This window comes from Entelurus aequoreus, linkage group LG11 (genome assembly GCF_033978785.1).
Source record: "Entelurus aequoreus isolate RoL-2023_Sb linkage group LG11, RoL_Eaeq_v1.1, whole genome shotgun sequence".
In the NCBI taxonomy this organism is placed as follows: domain Eukaryota; kingdom Metazoa; phylum Chordata; class Actinopteri; order Syngnathiformes; family Syngnathidae; genus Entelurus; species Entelurus aequoreus.
This window is the reverse complement of record NC_084741.1, coordinates 32,575,680-32,596,989: the sequence shown is the minus strand read 5'-3', so window position 1 is coordinate 32,596,989 and position 21,310 is coordinate 32,575,680. Positions and strand designations below refer to the sequence as shown.

Below are 21,310 nucleotides of genomic sequence, written 5' to 3'. Positions count from 1 at the left end.
ACTGGGAGACTTGTTAGGAGAGGAAAAGATGAATGCTGCAATGTACAGCGACAGCCTGGATGAAGACCAACGCTTCTCATTCAACCTGATGGAGCCTGAGAGGTGTTGCAAAGAGGAATGAGCAAAGAGGAATGGACGAAACTGCCCAAAGATTGGTGCGCCAAGCTTGTGGCATCATATTAAAAAAGACTTGAGGCTGTAATTGCTGCCAAAGATGAGTGTGATTTTTTGTTTTAATAAATTTGCAAATTAAAAAAAAAACTTTCACATTGTCTTTAGGTATTATCTTCAGAATTTTGAGGACAAAAATAAATATATTCCTATTTGGAAAGGTTGGCCTGTATCATAAAAAAATGTGGAGAAAGTGAAGCGCTGTGAATACTAACCCGGATGCACTGTATGTCTTCGAAAAAGACAATTTACCATGCACTGAACATGAGTTATCACACATTAAATAGCTGCTAACACAAATTAGTAAAATGACTGCGGCATTTAAAGGGGAAGTGCACTTTTTTGGAATTTTCCCTATCTTTTGCAATCCTTATGTAAGACAAGAACACACATTTTTCTTTTTGTTATGCATTCTAAATTGTAAATAAATGCAATCAAAAGTCTGCTTACAATGGAGCCTATGAGTCGCTCAATTCTGCCAACGAAGCATTCAAACACCTCCATTAAGGTGTTGTATTGATGCAACTATATGTAATGTAGAAACAGACATATTTATAATACCATTTAATATTTACGTGTTTTGCTCATTTTAAGCCTAGGTATCGCAATAATTAAAAAAACGCATCACAACGTTCGCTTTTTCCCCCCAACATCACTGATTATTACTCACTGCAGACTTTGAGAGCCAACAGACATAATAAAACATCACTTACTGTGCAATGTCTGCTGTTATTAGGATGCGGACTGATAGAATCTTGTTATAGTCCAGTTTGGATGAAGAATAACTCATAATCCTCGCAAAGAAAAGGAGGGTGAAACCAAGCGTCTTTTCATGTCGTTCTCGCCATTTTCGGGTCTAACTTGGCTATCAAAGGGTACCAACATGTCGAATTACATCCTTGTCCTTTTAGTATCCACGTGAGAAGCATTATTTATGATCTACAATAAACTTCCACAAGCAGGGAAGCGAGGTAACAGGTTACCACTCACTCGATGTTGTAAACATAGGCACACACGCGCAACATCACTAATTACTACTCACTGCAGACTCTATGAAACCCAACAGACATAATAAAACATCACTTACTGTACAATGTCTGCTGTCATTAGGATGCTGACTGATAGAATCTTGTTGTAGTCCAGTTTAGATGAAGAATGACTCATAATCCTCGCAAAGAAAAGGTGGATGGTGCCTAGGTATACAAGATCGACGCACACACTGGTGATGCCGGCGCTGCTCTTTTGTCTGTGTTAGCGCTTATAATAACAATATCACTAATACTTGGTTGATGTTCAAGTCCCTAAATGTAAATAGATTATTGTTAGCGCTTTTTGGATGTTTTTTAATGGGGTTTTTTGGGCGGAATCGATGGCCTCCAACTGGCTCCGCTGTAAGCAGATTTTTATTTACCGGTACCTTTATTTACGATTTCAAATGCATAATAAAAATACATCCGTCGCCATGTCTTTCATAATGATTGTAGATTAAAGGTGGATGCAATTAGCGGCTGTCCTCAAAGTTTAAAACATTAATAAAGTTACAGAGTTAATTGGCTTATTTCTATATTGTAAAATATTTGTTGTTATGTTGCCATGGACACCAAGGAAATATTATGAATATTACAATTATTGAAGTGAATGTTTGCAAAAAATATAACAAGAACAACACGGGTAGCTTATGTTACAATCAGTGGTTTAACAGAATAAATATATTAAACATTTCTATATTTTAACACAATTATTAATTATATTGGATAAAAATAGCTCGGCAGTCCGTTTTTATCTGGCTTATCACTCACTGCAGTCCTAGAGTTGTTGTTATGATAGGCTATAATGTTGTCCATGTTACTTTGCTAACATGGCTATCAACAATTCACACTCACCACTCATCTGTTGAAGAGCCATACAATATAGGCTATTTACTTTAAATGACACATGTCCACAATTGTTTTAAGTCAATAATGCAAATATTAATCACACATTTTAAATATAAAACTACTATCGAAATAAATATAGGACATCAGTGCTTTTCTTTATTCATAAACCTTCATTCATTCCAATGCATGTAGGCTCAAATGTGTTTCTAACATATGACTTCACTTCACTGCTTAACATTTGTGTTGCCTTTTTGACATGTCTGTGTACGCCAAGTATAAAGTAGAGGTTGTGTTTTGATAGATCACATACATTTGTATGCAACTTTTCTACCCTGTTTTGTGCATATGCAAGTTTAAGAGATGTTGCCCCTAGTTCAGACCTGGGCAAAATGCGGACCGTTAATATTTTCAATCCAACCCTCTGGACCTTCTGCATAATTTCTTTAGACCTTTAACATCAAAACTGTCGCCCCCATGAGAGAGCATGAGGAGGTTGAGGTGGGGGCGGGTAGGGGGTAGCGGGGGCTGTATATTGTAGCGTCCCGGAAGCGTTAGTGCTGCAAGGGGTTCTGGGTATTTGTTCTGTTGTGTTTATGTTGTGTAACGGTGCGGATGTTCTCCCGAAATATGTTTGTCATTCTTGTTTGGTGTGGGTTCAGTGTGGCGCATATTTGTAACAGTGTTAAAGTTGTTTATATGGGCACCCTCAGGTGACCTGTATGGCTGTTGACCAAGTATGCCTTGCATTCACTTGTGTGTGTGAAAAGTCATAGATATTATGTGACTGGGCCGGCACGCAAAGGAAGTGCCTTTAAAGGCCTACTGAAATGAATTTTTTTTATTTAAACGGGGATAGCAGATCTATTCTATGTGTCATACTTGATCATTTCGCGATATTGCCATATTTTTGCTGAAAGGATTTAGTATAGAACAACGACGATAAAGATTGCAACTTTTGGTATCTGATAAAAAAAAGGCTTGCACCTACCGGAAGTAGCGTGACGTAGTCAGTTGAACATATACACAAAGTTCCCTATTGTTTACAATGATGGCCGCATGAAGTGAGAGAGATTCGGACAGAGAAAGCGACAATTTCCCCATTAATTTGAGCGAGGATGAAAGATTTGTGGATGAGTAAAGTGCAAGTGAAGGACTAGTGGGGAGTGGAAGCTATTCAGATAGGGAAGATGCTGTGAGAGCCGGGGGTGACCTGATATTCAGCTGGGAATGACTACAACAGTAAATAAACACAAGACATGTATATACTCTATTAGCCACAACACAACCAGGCTTATATTTAATATGCCACAAATTAATCCTGCATAAAAACACCTGCGTGTTTGTTATGCTAGCTCCTAGCTCCTCTGCTAGCTCCTAGCTCCATAGAACACGCCAATACAATTCAAACACCTGATCAACACACACAATCACTCAGCCCAAAAGACCGTTTACCTAACCCAAGGTTCATAAAGCTTATATATTTTTAAAAAGTTACGTACGTGACGCGCACATACGGTCAAGTTATCGAATGTTTAGCAGCCAAGGCTGCATACTCACGGTACCTGATATTCAGCTGGGAATGACTACAACAGTAAATAAACACAAGACATATATATACTCTATTAGCCACAACACAACCAGGCTTATATTTAATATGCCACAAATTAATCCTGCATAATAACACCTGCGTGTTTGTTATGCTAGCTCCTAGCTCCTCTGCTAGCTCCTAGCTCCATAGAACACGCCAATACAATTCAAACACCTGATCAACACACACAATCACTCAGCCCAAAAGACCGTTCACCTAACCCAAGGTTCATAAAGCTTATATATTTTTAAAAAGTTACGTACGTGACGCGCACGTACGGTACGGTACGTGTTATGCTAGCTCCTAGCTCCTCTGCTAGCTCCTAGCTCCATAGAACACGCCAATACAATTCAAACACATGATCAACACACACAATCACTCAGCCCAAAAGACCGTTCACCTAACCCAAGGTTCATAAAGCTTATATATTTTAAAAAAGTTACGTACATACGCAAAAAAAAGCCAAAGCTGCATACTCACAGTAGCACGTCTGCGTCTTTGTCATCCAAATCAAAGTAATCCTGGTAAGAGTCTGTGTTGTCCCAGTTCTCTACAGGCGTCTGTGCATCCAAATCAAAAGTCCTCCTGGTTAGAGTCTCTGTTATCCGAGTTCTTCCATCTTGACTGCATCTTTCGGGAATGTAAACAAAGAAGCGCCGGCTGTGTACTGTTGTGGCTGACTACGTTCGAAAAATACGTCCATTTCGCACCGACAACTTTCTTCTTTGCTTGCTCGGCTTCCTTCTCCATAATGCAATGAACATGATTGAAACAGATTCACGAACACAGATGTCCAGAATACTGTGGAATTATGAAATGAAAACAGAGCTTTTTCGTATCGGCTTCAATGTGGAAGGCATACCCGTGTTCGCCGGGCTACGTCACACGCATACGTCATCCTCAGAGGCGTTTCGAACCGGAAGTTTAGCGGCAAATTTAAAATGTCACTTTATAAGTTAACCCGGCCGTATTGGCATGTGTTATAATGTTAAGATTTCATCATTGATATATAAACTATCAGACTGCGTGGTCGGTAGTAGTGGCTTTCAGTAGGCCTTTAAGGTTTATTGGCGCTCTGTACTTCTCCCTACGTCCGTGTACACAGCGGCGTTTTAAAAAGTCATACATTTTACTTTTTAAAACAAATACCGATCATTTCCGATATTACATCTTAAAGCATTTATCGGCCGATAACATCGGCAGTCCGATATTATCGGACATCTCTAATTATTAGGGCTGCGAATCTTTGGGTGTCCAACGATTCGATTCAATATCGATTCTTAGGGTCACTATTCGATTCAAAATCTATTTTTTTCGATTCAACGCGATTCTCGATTCAAAAACGATATTTTCCCGATTCAAAACGATTCTCTATTCATTCAATACATAGGATTTTAGCAGGATCTACCCCAGTCTGCTGACATGCAAGCAGAGTAGTATTGGAAGAGTGGCCGTGCCAGCAATCGGAGGGTTGCTGGTTACTGGGGTTCAATCCCCACCTTCTACCATCCTAGTCACGTCCGTTGTGTCCTTGGGCAAGACACTTCACCCTTGCTCCTGATGGGTGCTGTTTAACCCTTGCATGGCAGCTCCCGCCATCAGTGTGTGAATGTGTGTGTGAATGGGTGAATGTGGAAATACTGTCAAAGCGCTTTGAGTACCTTGAAGGTAGAAAAGCGCTATACAAGTATAACCCATTTATAATGTATTATTTAGTAGATTTTTGTAAAAAGCTTTTATAATTGTAAAGGACAATGTTTTATCAACTGATTGCAATAATGTAAATTTGTTTTAATTATTAAATGAACCAAAAATATGACTTATTTTATCTTTGTGAAAATATTGGACACAGTGTGTTGTCAAGCTTATGAGATGCGATGCAAGTGTAAGCCACTGTGACACTATTGTTCTTTATTTTATTTTTTTATAACTGTCTACTGATAATGTCAATGAGGGATTTTTAATCACTGCTATGTTGAAATTGTAACTAATATTAATACTGTTGTTGATAATATTCATTTTTGTTTCACTACTTTTGGTTTGTTCTGTGATGTGTTTGTATCTTCTCTCAATTGCTCTGTTTATTGCAGTTCTGAGGGTTGTTGGGTCGGGTTTGGTTTTGGAATTGTATTGCATGCATTGTTATGGTATTGCTGTGTATTGTTTTGTTGGATTGATTAATTTTAAAAAATAATAATAAAGAAAGAAAGAAAATCAAATTTTTAAAAATGAGAATCGATTCTGAATCGCACAATGTGAGAATCGCGATTCGAATGCGAATCGATTTTTTCCCACACCCCTACTAATTATAACCTAAGAACATATAATATAATGATTGCTAAAATGTCAGCAGTGTACTCACTTCCATTACGATACTTGCAATTTTACTTTTTATCCGAACCCTTTCACCGTATTTCTTTTGCACTATCTTGTTTAGCTTATGCACTGTTTATGTTCTTTGTTTTGTTTTTTTGCTCTATGCTTTTTAACCTGTAAAGCCCTTTGGTCCAATTTAAAAATTGTTGTAAACGTGCTATATAAATAAAGTTGCCTTGCCTTGCCTAAAAAGGTTTTCAATACTGTGACTTAAAAAAAAGAAGAAGAAGAAAACCCACCTTTGTGATTTGAGATGGACTTCTATATTGATTTTCTTTTGATGATGGTCCACGTCCATTCTGTTACTTTGCATTCCTTTTGAGAAATATTGCAATTCTGTCAAACTTCTGATTATTAAACTAACAACACAATGAAATACAATATAAATGTTGAGACAATGTGTTACTATTGCGTTTAAAAATTGAACAAAAATGGTCATTTCAGCTCGCCCTATGTCATGTATAGCTAGCTCGGACAGCCCCGTGTCGTTGCAGCCATGAAATAACGCCTTAACATTCCTCGCAGACTAAAAGTAAATACAACACAAATGAAAACATACTTTACAGCACCGACGTCGACAAGTTGGCGACAGTTTATCCAGCGGAACACAGTCCAGCGCGATGGGAAGAAAATGTTACTCGAATTCAGCGCGCTTATTTGACCCGGAAATGATGAGACATTTCAACGTCACTTCCGGTTAGCGTTTGCTCTGATGCTAAACCAGATGCTAGTGATGCCGTCTGCTCCATAGACGGGATAAACCTACGTTTTTTGCTGTAATCTATCACAAAATGGGGAAGAAACACAAGAAACATAAACCGGAGTGGCGAACAGTTGACGGTATTTCATGCAATTTTGATAAAAGATCAATTAACAATGTTTGCCTCAGTTAATGTTATTGTCATATTTGTCCATTACTAGCTAGCAGTGCTATCGAACATTGTTATATTTACACAGTAGATGTGTTAATAATTTAGAAAAAACACTGCATTACCAAATGTATGCGTAAAATGTATTATTGGTATTTGTATAATAATACTCTGATAATGTAAATTCTCTTCATTATTATGTGTGTGTGTTTTTTAACATGATTACTAAGTGATTGAAATGATTGACTGTCTACAACTGTCGTTTATTTTTAGATGTAGTTTTTGATCATTTAAAATTAAATGGAAGTTGGCCCTGCGACGAGGTGGTGACTTGTCCAGGGTGTACCCCGCCTTCTGCCCGAATGCAGCTGAGATAGGCTCCAGCGACCCCAATAGGGACAAGCTGGAGAAAATGGACGAATAGGCAAATCCTTAAATGGCTCCCCAATGAGAATGTAATGCCAAAATATTCTCTTCTTGTTAACGTCATTTGAAAATAAAATGCTTTCAGATTATGAGGACAAGGCTTTGAAAAAACCACTGAAGCTTGTGCTTAAAGTCGGAGGAAGTGAAGTAACTGAACTCTCGGGTTCGGGCCATGACTCCAGCTACTACGATGACAGGTCCGACCATGAACGCCACAAGGATAGAAAGAAGAAAAAGAAAAAGTCTGAAAAAGACAAGGACAAATATGTGGACGACGAAGAGAGAAGGCGGCGGAAGGTCGGTTTCAGACGTGATTGGGTTTAGACATGATTGTGTGTTTTTGTTGCTTATTGCCAAGCTTCTCAGTTCTTTTCGAACAAACCATTTGCAGGAGGAAAAAAGGAAGAAGAGAGAGCGAGAGCAGAATGAATCTGATACTGCAACTGCCACTGTTGTCAACACCAGTGGGCCTGTGGAACCTTTCACAATATCAAAAACTTTAAGTGTAGTGATCGAGGTGAGTAAAGCTAATTTCATGTGATAGAACAATAGATACTCATAAGTGTCGTATTCCCCCAGCCTGAAGAAAAGAAAAGGAAAAAGGAGAGGATTGAGATTGAACCGGAAGTGGAGGAATTTCACCCCAGTATGAAGGTGGACGTGGAGCACCAAGCCGACAGGCCTGTGCGAGCATGTCGGACACAACAAGGCAAGGGCCAAATGTAGCTAATATCGGTTAAGAAGCACTTAAAAATGTCAGTATTATTCATGTTCACTATTCCCTAATACAGAGAATGAGTCCACTCCTCGTCAACAATTACTTGAGCACTTCCTTCGCCAGCTGCAGAGGTGAGAAACTCAAATTCATATGCAAGGCAGAACATATGCATATTCACATATGACAACAGTTAAAGCTGCTGTATGTCCTACAGCCGCCTAGAGAACATTTTGAATGAGCTGCAAGAATTAAATTGAACGCCTAAACTACACCCAATGTAACACACCCGCACGCGCATTACAGTACTAACATTAGCTATCATTGAATGTGTAGCCTATCATAACAACAGCATGGTGTGCCACAAGTTCCAATCGTGGGCCCATTATTATTTAGTATGTACATCAATGACATACCACAAAAATTGTCAATTTGAAATACCTTGCCGTTTAAAAATATGCTGAAAAAAAAAGGCTCACCCGATGTCAGAGGTATCAAGTTGGTTGCAACGCTCCCATTTAGACCTTAATGTCACCAAGTCAGTGTGCATGTTCTCCGAAAAAACAAGTATTGAAACTGATCCAGATGGATTTGTGCTTAGTTGGAACAAAACTTGGGGTAGTCCAAGACTTGTAAGTATTTAGACCTTGTGCTGGATTTACAGTTTAATACATCAAAGTTTATAGAATACTGGCATAAAATAGAAGTATCATTGTGTATATCATGAAATTTGTATTTTATCAATTGTTTTATGTATTTGTATATTGTACAAGGTAAATGTGTGGCAAAGAGTGTCTACAACAGCACTTTAGGCACTTACATCTTGGAATTTTACATTTGTTTAATGTTCAACTGTGTACTATGTTTTGAATGCCTATCCATCCATTTTTCTACCACTTGTCCCTCTCGGGGTCGTGGGAGGCTAGAGCCTATCACAGCTGCACTCTGGCGGAAGGCTTTTGATTGATTGATTGAAACTTTTATTAGTAGATTGTACAGTACAGTACATATTCCGTACAATTGACCACTAAATGGTAACACCCGAATAAGTTTTTCAACTTGTTGAAGTCGGGGTCCACATAAATCAATTCATGGTACACCCTGGAGAAGTCATGTTTTAAAATGTGTTTGTATTAATTCTAACATCAATTTGCCACTGGCTATAATCTCCCATATTTACATGTTACATGTGATGTCCCTTTAAGATAAATTAAATCTATCTACTGCAACTTGTTGGTCGCTTTTCTGGGTCTGCTTTTGTGTGTGTGCCCGGCAGGCACGATTGACAACCCGAAAGCCAGTCATCCTCTCCAGGTGTCACAACAATTTGTATTTTAATTTAATTTGTAATTGTGAGATCTGTTCTTTTAAACTAATCAGTAATGCTAAGGATCCGGTGGTGGTATTACATTTTTGGTAAAAAAAAAAAAAATATGTTGATCCTGTGGCATATAATGTAGCTTTCCAACAAGAGCATTCAATGTCATCCAGTTTCAGCCATTAAAAATATTGTCTCAGCAAGGCATTCAAAACCGGACTATCCTCAACACGCTTTCATCTTTTCTCCCCAAAGAAAAGACCCCCATGGTTTCTTTGCATTCCCAGTCACAGACGCCATCGCTCCCAATTACTCAATGATCATCAAGCATCCGATGGACTTCAGCACCATGAAAGACAAGATATTGAACAATGATTACAACACAGTGACGGAATTTAAGGTGAGATAAGATGTCATGGAGGGATGTAAACACACACAAGTGAATGTTGTTTAAACGCATTGTGTTCTTTAGGCGGACTTTAAACTGATGTGTGACAATGCCACGGTGTATAACCGACCAGAGACCGTGTACTACAAGTCTGCCAAGAAGCTTCTCCATACAGGGTTTAAGATGATGAGCAAGGTAATGAGTTGGCACGAATGCATTGATACACACCTCTTATTTCAATTAGAAAATAATTAGCCAATGAACCCCTTTTTAACCTCTCTGTCAAATTCTATATAACCTCAAGCCTATCAAAAGTCTTAATTAGTAGTCAATAATTTAGTCTAAATAATTTATACAGTCAACCGGTCTGTAGTGACTACTCAAGGGAAACCACAAAAGTGGCAACTATAGCCAGGTGGCCGCAACAAACTCACACATTGAAGCTTGATGTCATGGTAGATGTTGGATTACTAAACACCAGCAGTGAGATGTTGAGTAATGGCGATGATTTGTTGAGACAGCGAGAGTAGAGAGCTGCTGCTTGGTGATTTGTTGAAAGTCGGTGCTCGGTGCTGTAAATTGTCACATATATGTGTACTTAAAGTGTAACTTACCGGTAAACATTAAGGAAGAGAGCACAAAACAATTCATATCGTGGCAAGCTTATGCTAAAAACAGTAAAAAAAATAACTTATCAGAGGCAGTAGACGCAAACCCTGGCAGGGAGTACAAGATATAAAGAAAATAAATCTAATTGATTTTCAGAATTAAACACTATTTAATAGTAGATAAATGTTTATAGCACAACAATCAGGGAAAAAAAAGACAAATTCAACCCTCTTCTGCTTCCCCAGTTTCTTGGTAAATTTAACCCACAAACCAATTGTCTCATGCGAATATGCACATTTTTAGAGCAAGATATTGTTCCTGTCGTCACTACTGCTGTCTGGCAAAGCATCCAGCAAACTTGGAGCACAGCCGAAGCACAAATACACTTGGTGGAATTTAGGCGTATTACTCGATTTATCAACACCATGCATTATTGTAGCACATTTTTATACTAGTGACTGCTATACAGAATATTCTGGGACGCAAACCCTGGCAGCGTCTAAACAGATGGCTGCTGTGGACAAGGTTTATAACAAAACTTTTTTCTGCTGGAGAAATGTATACGGCCGCTGTAGACAGGTAGCCGCTAACACAGGTTTGACTGTATATGTATTATTATATGCATGTGTATTTGTTAATTAGGGCTGTCAAAGTTAACACATTTACTAATGTGGTTAATCACAAACATTTACCACATTAATCATGTGGAAACACAGATTCATCAAGCAATTTATTTTGAGCCCACATGCTACTTTTCCTAAACCACAAACGGTGACGTGAAAGGTGGGCTGTATGTTCTATGGTCAGTGATCAGGTCGATGCATACGTCAGTGCACAGATGATTGAGGAGAAAGTACAGAGTACACCGAGGCGGTACTCCATATAAAACTGTTTGCAAGTTTTTAACAAATAAAGTTTACTGAAGAAAAATATTTAAAAATACTCCTGTATAATATTCTGACAATAAAATTGCAATTTTGTAAAAATACATCTTTTTGAAAGTTAATTTAAATTACACAACCTGCAATTAATTGTGCTTAATCAAAATGCTAAAAGTTTGACTGATCTGATTTAAAAAAATATATACTTAATTGTAATAATAATAATTTGACAGCACAAATGTATATGTTAATATATTTGTATACTGTAACAAGATAATTTATGTTACTGTGTAGTGCTAATGTTTCTCGGGTTTTTTTAAACAGGATCGTCTGTTGGCTCTAAAGCGCAGCATGTCTTTCATGCAGGACATGGACTTCACACAGCAAGCAGCCATTTTAGGAGATGAAGAACTTACAGCCGATTTACCTCCGCCAGAGATCATTCCTATCCCGGTGGAATCGGCTAAAAAGTCTAAAAAACAACCTGTTAAAGACATGAAGTAAGTCTTTTTTTTTTCCATTACATCTGACATTACAGTGCATAATGTGTTGGTCAGTGTATTTTAGAAAGCAGAGTATAGACACTTAACCCTCCATAAATAAAGGAATGGAGTCATCTTAGGGCTTCTCTGTTTGCAGCTACCTGTTTGAGCCAGAGGGGAACGCCTGCAGTTTGACTGACAGCACAGCAGAGGAGCACGTTCTGGCTCTAGTGGAGCATTCTGCAGATGAAGCCCGCGATCGGATTAACAGATACATGCCAAACTCTAAGGTTTTTGACTAACATTGCTTTTTTTAATTGTTATTTTCCAGTGCAACAACATTATTTAAACTGTTTTGTCTGCTCCGTGCTTTCAGATAGGCTATCTGCGCAAGGAGTCAGACACTTCTCTTTTGTACACCGTTGTCAATCAACTTGATCCTGACGCAGAAGGTTTTGAACAAGTGCATGTTTGCGTCTTATGTTCTCTCAATGTGAAATACAGGAAAATAGCACTGTTGTCCTCACTATTGCAGAGGAGGAGACCCACAAAGTGGACCTGAGTTCGCTATCTAACAAGCTTCTCCCTGGATTAACAACACTGGGTTTCAAGGATGACAGGAGACACAAAGGTAAAATATATCATGATATAAGTGTTTTATATTGGTCGATATTAATAATTATTGCTGTTTTTTATGACTCTATGGCTATGGAAAATTAAGACCAGAAGAAAAATATATTAAATGTAGATATGTTTGTAACCTTCCTTTAATTGTAATTCCCTCAGCTATCTAGGCAGAAAGGAAAGGACATGTGAACACAACCATGGAAAACACTCAAACAATCAATGTAAACAATATCCTAAAATGACATTGAACACTTAACAATAACCTCTTAAAATGAAGGTACAAAAATAAGGAATACATAAGAAATGCCTAATAGTATAACAAAATAGTGCAAAGTGTGAAAATTGAAACATAGATAAACCTGGGAAGAACCATTTTCTACAGGTTTAGTGCATTGACGTTACGACTGTGCTGTAAATTGTGAGCGTGGCTCAGGTGGTGTGGTATTACCGGTTTTGGTGGGGCCTTTGGTCTGACTAAGGTCCGTTTTAAAAAATCTAAAAAACTGCCATAATGTCGAGGTGACTTTTCCTGTTTTATCCACAATTTCATTGCTTTCTGCAGCAATATTTTTTTGTTTCTCTTCTCACTCCATGCAAAGAATCAAACGTGAGACAACAAGATGGCGCAACCCACAACCAAACTTATTAGTTTATACTGTTACCTGATTACCTGATTAGCTGTTGGTGTGTCACTCCCACGAATTAGTGATCACTTCCTGCGTTGCTCGGTTACCAGAGAGCGAGTGCCTTTGTTTACGCAGCCAACCTTGCTTCCCAACTTTCGCTTTCTTCCATCGAAGAAGTAAAAAAAATATTGAGCGCATTTTTTACTGATATCGATTGTGTCGTTTTATCACCCAGCCCTAAAAGAAACTACTCTTTCCCTGCTAAGAACAACTTCCACATTCATGCATTGTACTTCTTTTATAGTGACGTTCCTGAGCAGTGCCTACAACATTCAAACCGTTCAGAAGAACTCAGTCTTTCCTGCCTTAACACCTGATGAGTCAGACTTGCTGTGCTCGGCGTATGGAGACGACACAGGAGTACAATGCGCTCTAAGGTAGAACGGGGAAAATGCCGCATGATGCAAAGTTGACATTCCGTAGTGATAAAACTGTCACCAATTTCAACTTACACTGTTTTTCTTCCCACGCTAAGCATACTGGACTTTGTCAAGGACTGTGGAAGTGTCACCAAGCATTGGGTCGACGGGCTTCTGGATAAGATGACAGCAGGCGATCACGCTAAAGCCGTCAATCAGATCAGACAGGTATAAGACACACTAAATGTTAGAGGTGGGAAAATTATTGATTCTCCGATGCATCGGGATTAGAACATGGGCGAAACATGAATCGAAGGACAAATGTCCAAACATTGATTATTTACATATGTTAAATAAAGTAATAGAGATGGTTCTAAAATGCGGAATTAATGCTAATGTTCTTTAAATGTTAGTTCTAGGTTTGGTTCGAACTATTCATTGGAGAACCATAAGCTAACATTCTATTAACGTTATGTGTTAGCAGGGATTAGCGCGGACACACAGAGAGGAGCGCATGCTAACCGCGGCGCTAAGATAGCTTAAAAGTGAAGTAGTGAAACAAGAAAATAATAAATAATTAGTACACTTACTGGTAGGGTCTCCCAAGACAAACTGGTCCTAGGTGAGGGATCAGACAAAGAGCAGCTTGAAGACCTCCATGAAAAATAAAAGCAAAGGACCCAGATCTCCCTCGCCCGGACGCGGGTCACCGGGGCCCCCCTCTGGAGCCAGGCCCGGAGGTGGGGCACGATGGCGAGCGCCTGGTGGCCGGGCCTGTCCCCATGGGGCCCGGCCGGGCACAGCCCGAAGAGGCAACGTGGGTCCCCCCCTCCAATGGGCTCACCACCCATAGCAGGGGTCATAGAGGTCGGGTGCGATGTGAGCTGGGCGGCAGCCGAAGGCAGGGCACTTGGCGGTCCGATCCTCGGCTACAGAAGCTAGCTCTTGGGACGTGGAACGTCACCTCGCTGGGGGCGAAGGAGCCTGAGCTAGTGCGCGAGGTGGAGAAGTTCCGGCTAGATCTAGTCGGACTCACTTCGACGCACAGCAAGGGCTCTGGAACCAGTTCTCTCGAGAGGGGCTGGACTCTCTTCCACTCTGGCGTTGCCGGCAGTGAGAGGCGACGGGCTGGGGTGGCAATTCTTGTTGCCCCCCGGCTCAGAGCCTGCACGTTGGAGTTCAACCCAGTGGACGAGAGGGTAGCTTCCCTCCGCCTTCGGGTGGGGGAACGGGTCCTGACTGTGGTTTGCGCTTACGCGCCAAACCGCAGCTTAGAGTACCCACCCTTTTTGGATTCACTCGAGGGAGTACTTGAGAGTGCTCCCCGGGTGATTCCCTCGTTCTACTGGGGGACTTCAATGCTCATGTTGGCAGCGACAGTGAAACCTGGAGAGGCGTGATTGGGAAGAATGGCCGCCCGGATCTGAACCCGAGCGGTGTTTTGTTATTGGACTTTTGTGCCCGTCACAGATTGTCCATAACGAACACCATGTTCAAACATAAGGGTGTCCATATGTGCACTTGGAACCAGGACACCCTCGGCCGCAGTTCCATGATCGACTTTGTAGTTGTGTCATCGGATTTACGGCCTCATGTTTTGGACACTCGGGTGAAGAGAGGGGCGGAGCTTTCTACCGATCACCTCCTGGTGGTGAGTTGGCTGCGAGTGTGGGGGAGGATGCCGGACAGACCTGGCAGGCCCAAACGCATTGTGAGGGTTTGCTGGGAACATCTGGCAGAGTCTCCTGTCAGAGAGAGTTTCAATTCCCACCTCCGGAAGAACTTTGAACATGTCACGAGGGAGGTGCTGGACATTGAGTCCGAATGGACCATGTTCCGCGCCTCTATTGTCGAGGCGGCTGATTGGAGCTGTGGCCGCAAGGTAGTTGGTGCCTGTCGTGGCGGTAATCCTAGAACCCGTTGGTGGTCACCGGCGGTGAGGGATGCCGTCAAGCTGAAGAAGGAGTCCTATCGGGTTCTTTTGGCTCATAGGACTCCTGAGGCAGCGGACAGGTACCGACAGGCCAAGCGGTGTGCGGCTTCGGCGGTCGCAGAGGCAAAAACTCGGACATGGGAGGAGTTCGGGGAAGGCATGGAAAACGACTTCCGGACGGCTTCGAAGCGATTCTGGACCACCATCCGCCGCCTCAGGAAGGGGAAGCAGTGCACCATCAACACCGTGTATGGTGAGGATGGTGTTCTGCTGACCTCGACTGCGGATGTTGTGGATCGGTGGGGAGAATACTTCGAAGACCTCCTCAATCCCACCAACACGTCTTCCTATGAGGAAACAGTGCCTGGGGAACCTGTGGTGGGCTCTCCTATTTCTGGGGCTGAGGTTGCTGAGGTAGTTAAAAAGCTCCTCGGTGGCAAGGCCCCGGGGGTGGATGAGAACCGCCCGGAGTTCCTTAAGGCTCTGGATGCTGTGGGGCTGTCTTGGTTGACAAGACTCTGCAGCATCGCGTGGACATTGGGGGCGGTACCTCTGGATTGGCAGACCGGGGTGGTGGTTCCTCTCTTTAAGAAGGGGAACAGGAGGGTGTGTTCTAACTATCGTGGGATCACACTCCTCAGCCTTCCCGGTAAGGTCTATTCAGGTGTACTGGAGAGGAGGCTACGCCGGATAGTCGATCCTCGGATTCAGGAGGAACAGTGTGGTTTTCGTCCTGGTCGTGGAACTGTGGACCAGTTCTATACTCTCGGCAGGGTCCTTGAGGGTGCATGGGAGTTTGCCCAACCAGTCTACATGTGTTTTGTAGACTTGGAGAAGGCATTCGACCGTGTCCCTCGGGAAGTCCTGTGGGGAGTGCTCAGAGAGTATGGGGTATCGGACTGTCTGATTGTGGCGGTCCGCTCCCTGTATGATCAGTGCCAGAGCTTGGTCCGCATTGCCGGCAGTAAGTCGGACACGTTTCCAGTGAGGGTTGGACTCCGCCAAGGCTGCCCTTTGTCACCGATTCTGTTCATAACTTTTATGGACGGAATTTCTAGGCGCAGTCAAGGCGTTGAGGGGATCTGGTTTGGTGGCTGCAGGATAGGTCTCTGCTTTTTGCAGATGGTGTGGTCCTGATGGCTTCATCTGGCCAGGATCTTCAGCTCTCACTGGATTGGTTCGCAGCTGAGTGTGAAGCGACTGGGATGAGAATCAGCAACTCCAAGTCCGAGTCCATGGTTCTCGCTCGGAAAAGGGTGGAGTGCCATCTCCGGGTTGCGGAGGAGACCCTGCCCCAAGTGGAAGAGTTCAAGTACCTCGGAGTCTTGTTCACGAGTGAGGGAAGAGTGGATCGTGAGATCGACAGGCGGATCGACAGGCGGATCGGTGCGGCGTCTTAGGTAATGCGGACGCTGTATCGATCCGTTGTGGTGAAGAAGGAGCTGAGCCGGAAGGCAAAGCTCTCAATTTACCGGTCGATCTACGTTCCCATCCTCACCTATGGTCATGAGCTTTGGGTTATGACCGAAAGAACAAGATCACGGGTACAAGCGGCCGAAATGAGTTTCCTCTGCCGGGTGGCGGGGCTCTCCCTCAGAGATAGGGTGAGAAGCTCTGCCATCCGGGGGGGAGCTCAAAGTAAAGCCGCTGCTCCTCCACACCGAGAGGAGCCAGATGAGGTGGTTCGGGCATCTGGTCAGGATGCCACCCGAACGCCTCCCTAGGCAGGTGTTTAGGGCACGTCCGACCGGTAGGAGGCCACGGGGAAGACCCAGGACACGTTGGGAAGACTATGTCTCCCGGCTGGCCTGGGAACGCCTCGGGATCCCCCGGGAGAAGCTGGACAAAGTTGTTGGGGAGAGGGAAGTCTGGGCTTCCCTGCTTAGGCTGCTGCCCCCGCGACCCAACCTCGGATAAGCGGAAGAAGATGGATGGATGGATGGATGGATAGTACACTTCCACAGAAAGCTTATATAAATTGTCTTACAGCAAAGAGTAACCAGCAAAGAAAAAGAAATTAATAAATCAGGAGAGACAATAATATCCTTACAGTGCGGCTGGCAAAACTCTCAGCCATAGATATGATGAAGCAGATAGACAACACTGTCTTTGAGCCGCAAGTTTATGGCGACTGGGGCGAAAGTGTCTGAACATTCTTTAGTTATAGAAGGCACAACAATTAAATAAGGGATACCTGCTCGCTAAGTAGGGACGTTTATTTATTTTTTCACTTAGCAGGCCACTACAGTTCTCATATGTATCCATCGTTCCATATTCTTCTGCTTCTCTGGGGTTGGGTCGCGAGGGCTGCAGCCTAGGCAGGGAAGCCCAGACTTCCCTCTCCACAGCCACTTTGTCCAGGTCCTACCGGGGTATTCCAAGACTTTCCCAAGCCAGCTGGGAGACAGTAGTCTCCCTAACAGGTCCTGTGTCTTCCCCGTGGCCTCATACCGGTTGGACGTGCCCTGAGTACCTCCCCATGGAGGCATCTGGGGCGCATCCTGACCAGATTTCCTAAGCACCTCATCTGGCTCCTCTCGATGTGGAGGAGCACCGACTTTACTCTGAGCTCCTCCCGAATGACAGAGCTTCTCACCCTATCTCTGTGGGAGAGCCCCGCCACCCTATGGAGGAAACTCATTTCGGCCGCTTGTGCCCGTAATATTGTCCTTTCGGTCATAACCCAAATCTCATGACCATGGGTGAGGGTAGAAACGTAGATTGACCGGTAAATTGAGAGCTTTGCCTTTCGGCTCAGCTCTTTCTTCACCACAACGGACGGATGCAGTGTCCGCATCACTGCAGACTGCCTGATTATCTCACGATCCACTAATCCCTCACTTGTAAACAAGACTCCAAGGTACTTGAACTTCTCCACTTTGGACAAGATCTCCTCCCCAACCCGGAGATGGCACGTCACCCTTTTCTGGGCTAAAACTATAGACTCTGACTTAAAAGGTGCTGATTCTCATCCCAGTCGCTTCACAATCAGCTGAGAACCGATCTAGGGAGAGCTGAAGATCATGGCCTGATGAAGCCAGCAGGACCACATAATCTGCAAAAAGCAGAGACCTCATCCTGCAGCCACCAAAGCCCTGAGTACGCCTACATATAATTTATCCATAAAAGTTTTGAACATAATTGGTGACAAAGAACAGCCCTGGTGGTCTCAAGCCTTACTAGAAACGGGTTAGACTTATTGCAATGTGAACCAAACTTTGACGCCATGGTCAGACGGTCTGATACCCCATATACCTGGAGCACTCCCCACAGGACTTCCAGAGGTACATGATCTAATGCATTTTCCAAGTCCACAAAACACATGTAGACTGGTTGGGCAAACTCCAATGCATTTTCAAGGACCCTGCCGAGAGTATAGAGCTGGTCCACAGTTCCACGACCAGGATATGATGTCACATATCTAGTTTTCCATATATACCGTATTTTTCTGAGTATAAGTCGCACCAGGCGAAAATGCATAATGAAGAAGGAAAAAGACATATATAAGTCGCACTGTAGTATAAGTCGCATTTTTGGGGGAAATTTATTTGATAAAACCCAACACCAAGAATAGACATTTGAAAGGCAATTTAAAATAAATAAAGAATAGTGAACAACAGGCTGAATAAGTGTACGTTATATGACGCATAAATAACCAACTGAGAACGTGCCTGGTATGTTAACGTAACATATTATGGTAAGAGTCATTCAAATAACTATAACATATAGAACATGCTATATATTTACCAAACAATCTGTCACTCCTAATCGCTAAATCCAATGAAATCTTATACATCTAGTCTCTTACGTGAAAGAGCTAAATAATATTATTTGATATTATACGGTAATGTGTTAATAATTTCACACATAAGTCGCTCCTGAGTATAAGTCACACCCCCGGCCAAACTATGAAAAAAACTGTGACTTATAGTCCGAAAAATACGTTATTGTCTATTTATGCTTTGTGCACTAACATCCAAAAACCGTAAATGACACAATACAGCATACGCCAGTAGCCAAAGGAGGAGCCTTTTAGACATATTATAATATTAATAATTAAATGTAATACCTTTTAAAAATATAATAATAATATACAATATGATAATAATATACAATATAATAAAGATGTATAAATCGATATATAATCGAATCGTAGCCCCTGAATTGTAATCAAATTGTGAGATGCCCAAAGATTCTCACCTCTACTATATTTTTAAGTAAAAATATCCCTAACATCACTCCTTAATTTAATTTTAACTGCCACATCGCTACAAGGATTAGGAATAAAAAAATAAAATCTACTTTACCTTGTTGGTTAATAATCTTTGTGTGCAGCAGAAGGGAAGGGGGATGGGGGCTTGTGTTGACAACGCTGTGAATGCTTACTGAATGTTTCAAACCACACATCGCTTGTCCATTGCTTTCTTTTGACTCATATTGATCTAGCAAAACTAGAAATAATGCTGTAAAAGAGCTAAAAAAATCACTTAAAAGGCACACAAAGTAGCACATCAGCGCTGTCCTGACTGAATGAGCACTGCAGAGCGATCAGCCCACCCAAAATCACGGTGCTGCCGGGCACAAAATGGCTGTGCTGCGAGATTCACAATGGGTGGATGAAACATTCTCATACGGAGACAGGGTTCTTACACCAAAGCATATTTTTATTCTGTCTGTGGCCCGTAGCAACGAGGGGTTTGTGAATAGAGGTTGCCCTGTAAAATGCCTTTTGAAAGGTGAGGGATGTAAAAAAATAAAATAAAAAGTGTATGACACTGTACTTACTGTATCAATCCACAACTCTACCCTGGCCACAATTTGACCCATGATTGCTTGTTCAGAAAAGAAACATGATGCTGAAGCCTGACGAAACCAAGACCGGCATCTGTGATTTACAGGTGGGGCTGCACTCAGGTAAACTCCATCCATGTTTTACCCACACCGGATTTGACTCAAGTTGTGTTTTTTCCCTTCTAGATGGTCGACGGCACTGGTCTGGGGGAGAGCAGTTCAGTGCTGGATTTCATGTCACTGAAGAACTATCCTGACATGTCTCTGGATATATCAATGCTCAACACAATAGGTCATTGTGTATCTATTTTCATGCTTCGTAAATATGATGTAATGTTATTATGTTACCAATGTTGCAAGTCAGTATTGTCACTTGTCCAGTCAAAAAACAACGCCGTATTTGTATTTGTTCTCCAATATGACAAGAATAAGGAAGTAAATTACAGTTAATAGCCTCTATTGTGTTTGGCCTTGCTTGCATACAGCATTTCTGTGATCTTTGTGTGTCTTACACAACTGCAGAAATAACTTGCTTATTTTCCTACGGTGCTTTTTTAATTTTTTATTATTACACAGGTAAGGGCGTGAAGAAGGAGCCAGGAAATGAGGAAGGCCAGCAACACTTTGAGGACGCTGACAAGCTCCTGCAGGAGTTTCAGGAAGCTCAGGTGGATAGAGTCGGCTCCAGGCCTTCATCCAACCTGTCATCCCTCTCTAACGCCTCAGAGAGGGATCAGCATCACCTCGGTAGCGGATATTTTTCTAATACGGGGTCACTATTTGGTCATAAGAATGACGCATGTGTTGTCATCGACTAAAAGGGTTTTGTTTGATTGACAGGGAGCCCGTCACAGTCCGAGATGGTTCATGACCCCTACGAGTTCCTGCAGTCACCAGAGTCAGAGAGCCCAGCCAACAACTGATCACGCTTGGCTTGCGCTGCATCAAGAATACAGCACTGTGCACTGTGAAGTTGGACTCGGAAGTCCAATACTGTGGACATTACATAAGCATCCAGCCTCAAAGTTTTGTACAGACTGTTTTATTTTATGTTTTTTAATGAGTGCAACAGGAATATTAAATGATTCTGTATTTATAAATATATCTGGTTTACTACAACCCCTGAAAAAAATTATTGAATTCTCAGACTTAGAGGATGTCCATTCAATTGTTTAATTTTGTAAAAATAAAGCAGATAACGGGCAGCACGGTGA

General features: G+C 42.1%; 2 protein-coding genes across 4 annotated transcripts in view; one reads left to right on the top strand and one right to left on the bottom strand.

The window, feature by feature from the left end:
- The window catches only part of trip13 (thyroid hormone receptor interactor 13), a 21,487-nt gene extending 14,760 nt beyond the window's left edge, over positions 1–6,727 (bottom strand). The window contains exons 1-2 of the mRNA XM_062063018.1: positions 6,572–6,727; positions 6,252–6,327 (exon numbers count right to left, since the gene is read on the bottom strand). Coding sequence (XP_061919002.1) covers positions 6,252–6,325 — 74 coding nt within the window. The 5' untranslated portion in view covers positions 6,326–6,327; positions 6,572–6,727. The remainder of the gene's footprint in view (positions 1–6,251; positions 6,328–6,571) is intronic.
- Positions 6,695–21,310, top strand: brd9 (bromodomain containing 9). 3 transcript variants are annotated; one of them, XM_062063014.1, is made up of 17 exons: positions 6,695–6,852; positions 7,393–7,604; positions 7,699–7,824; positions 7,887–8,016; positions 8,099–8,156; positions 9,596–9,740; positions 9,813–9,923; positions 11,585–11,718; positions 11,858–11,990; positions 12,077–12,152; positions 12,236–12,331; positions 13,258–13,390; positions 13,489–13,600; positions 20,147–20,203; positions 20,283–20,388; positions 20,673–20,843; positions 20,937–21,310. In XM_062063014.1, exons 1-17 carry the CDS (start codon positions 6,804–6,806, stop codon positions 21,017–21,019), a joined length of 1,932 nt encoding a protein of 643 aa, XP_061918998.1. In that variant the 5' UTR covers positions 6,695–6,803; the 3' UTR covers positions 21,020–21,310. The 3 variants fall into 3 exon arrangements, with proteins under 3 accessions (XP_061918998.1, XP_061918997.1, XP_061918999.1); XM_062063013.1 differs by having other exon boundaries at positions 11,543–11,718; XM_062063015.1 differs by lacking the exon at positions 6,695–6,852 and having other exon boundaries at positions 7,477–7,604; positions 7,674–7,824; positions 11,543–11,718.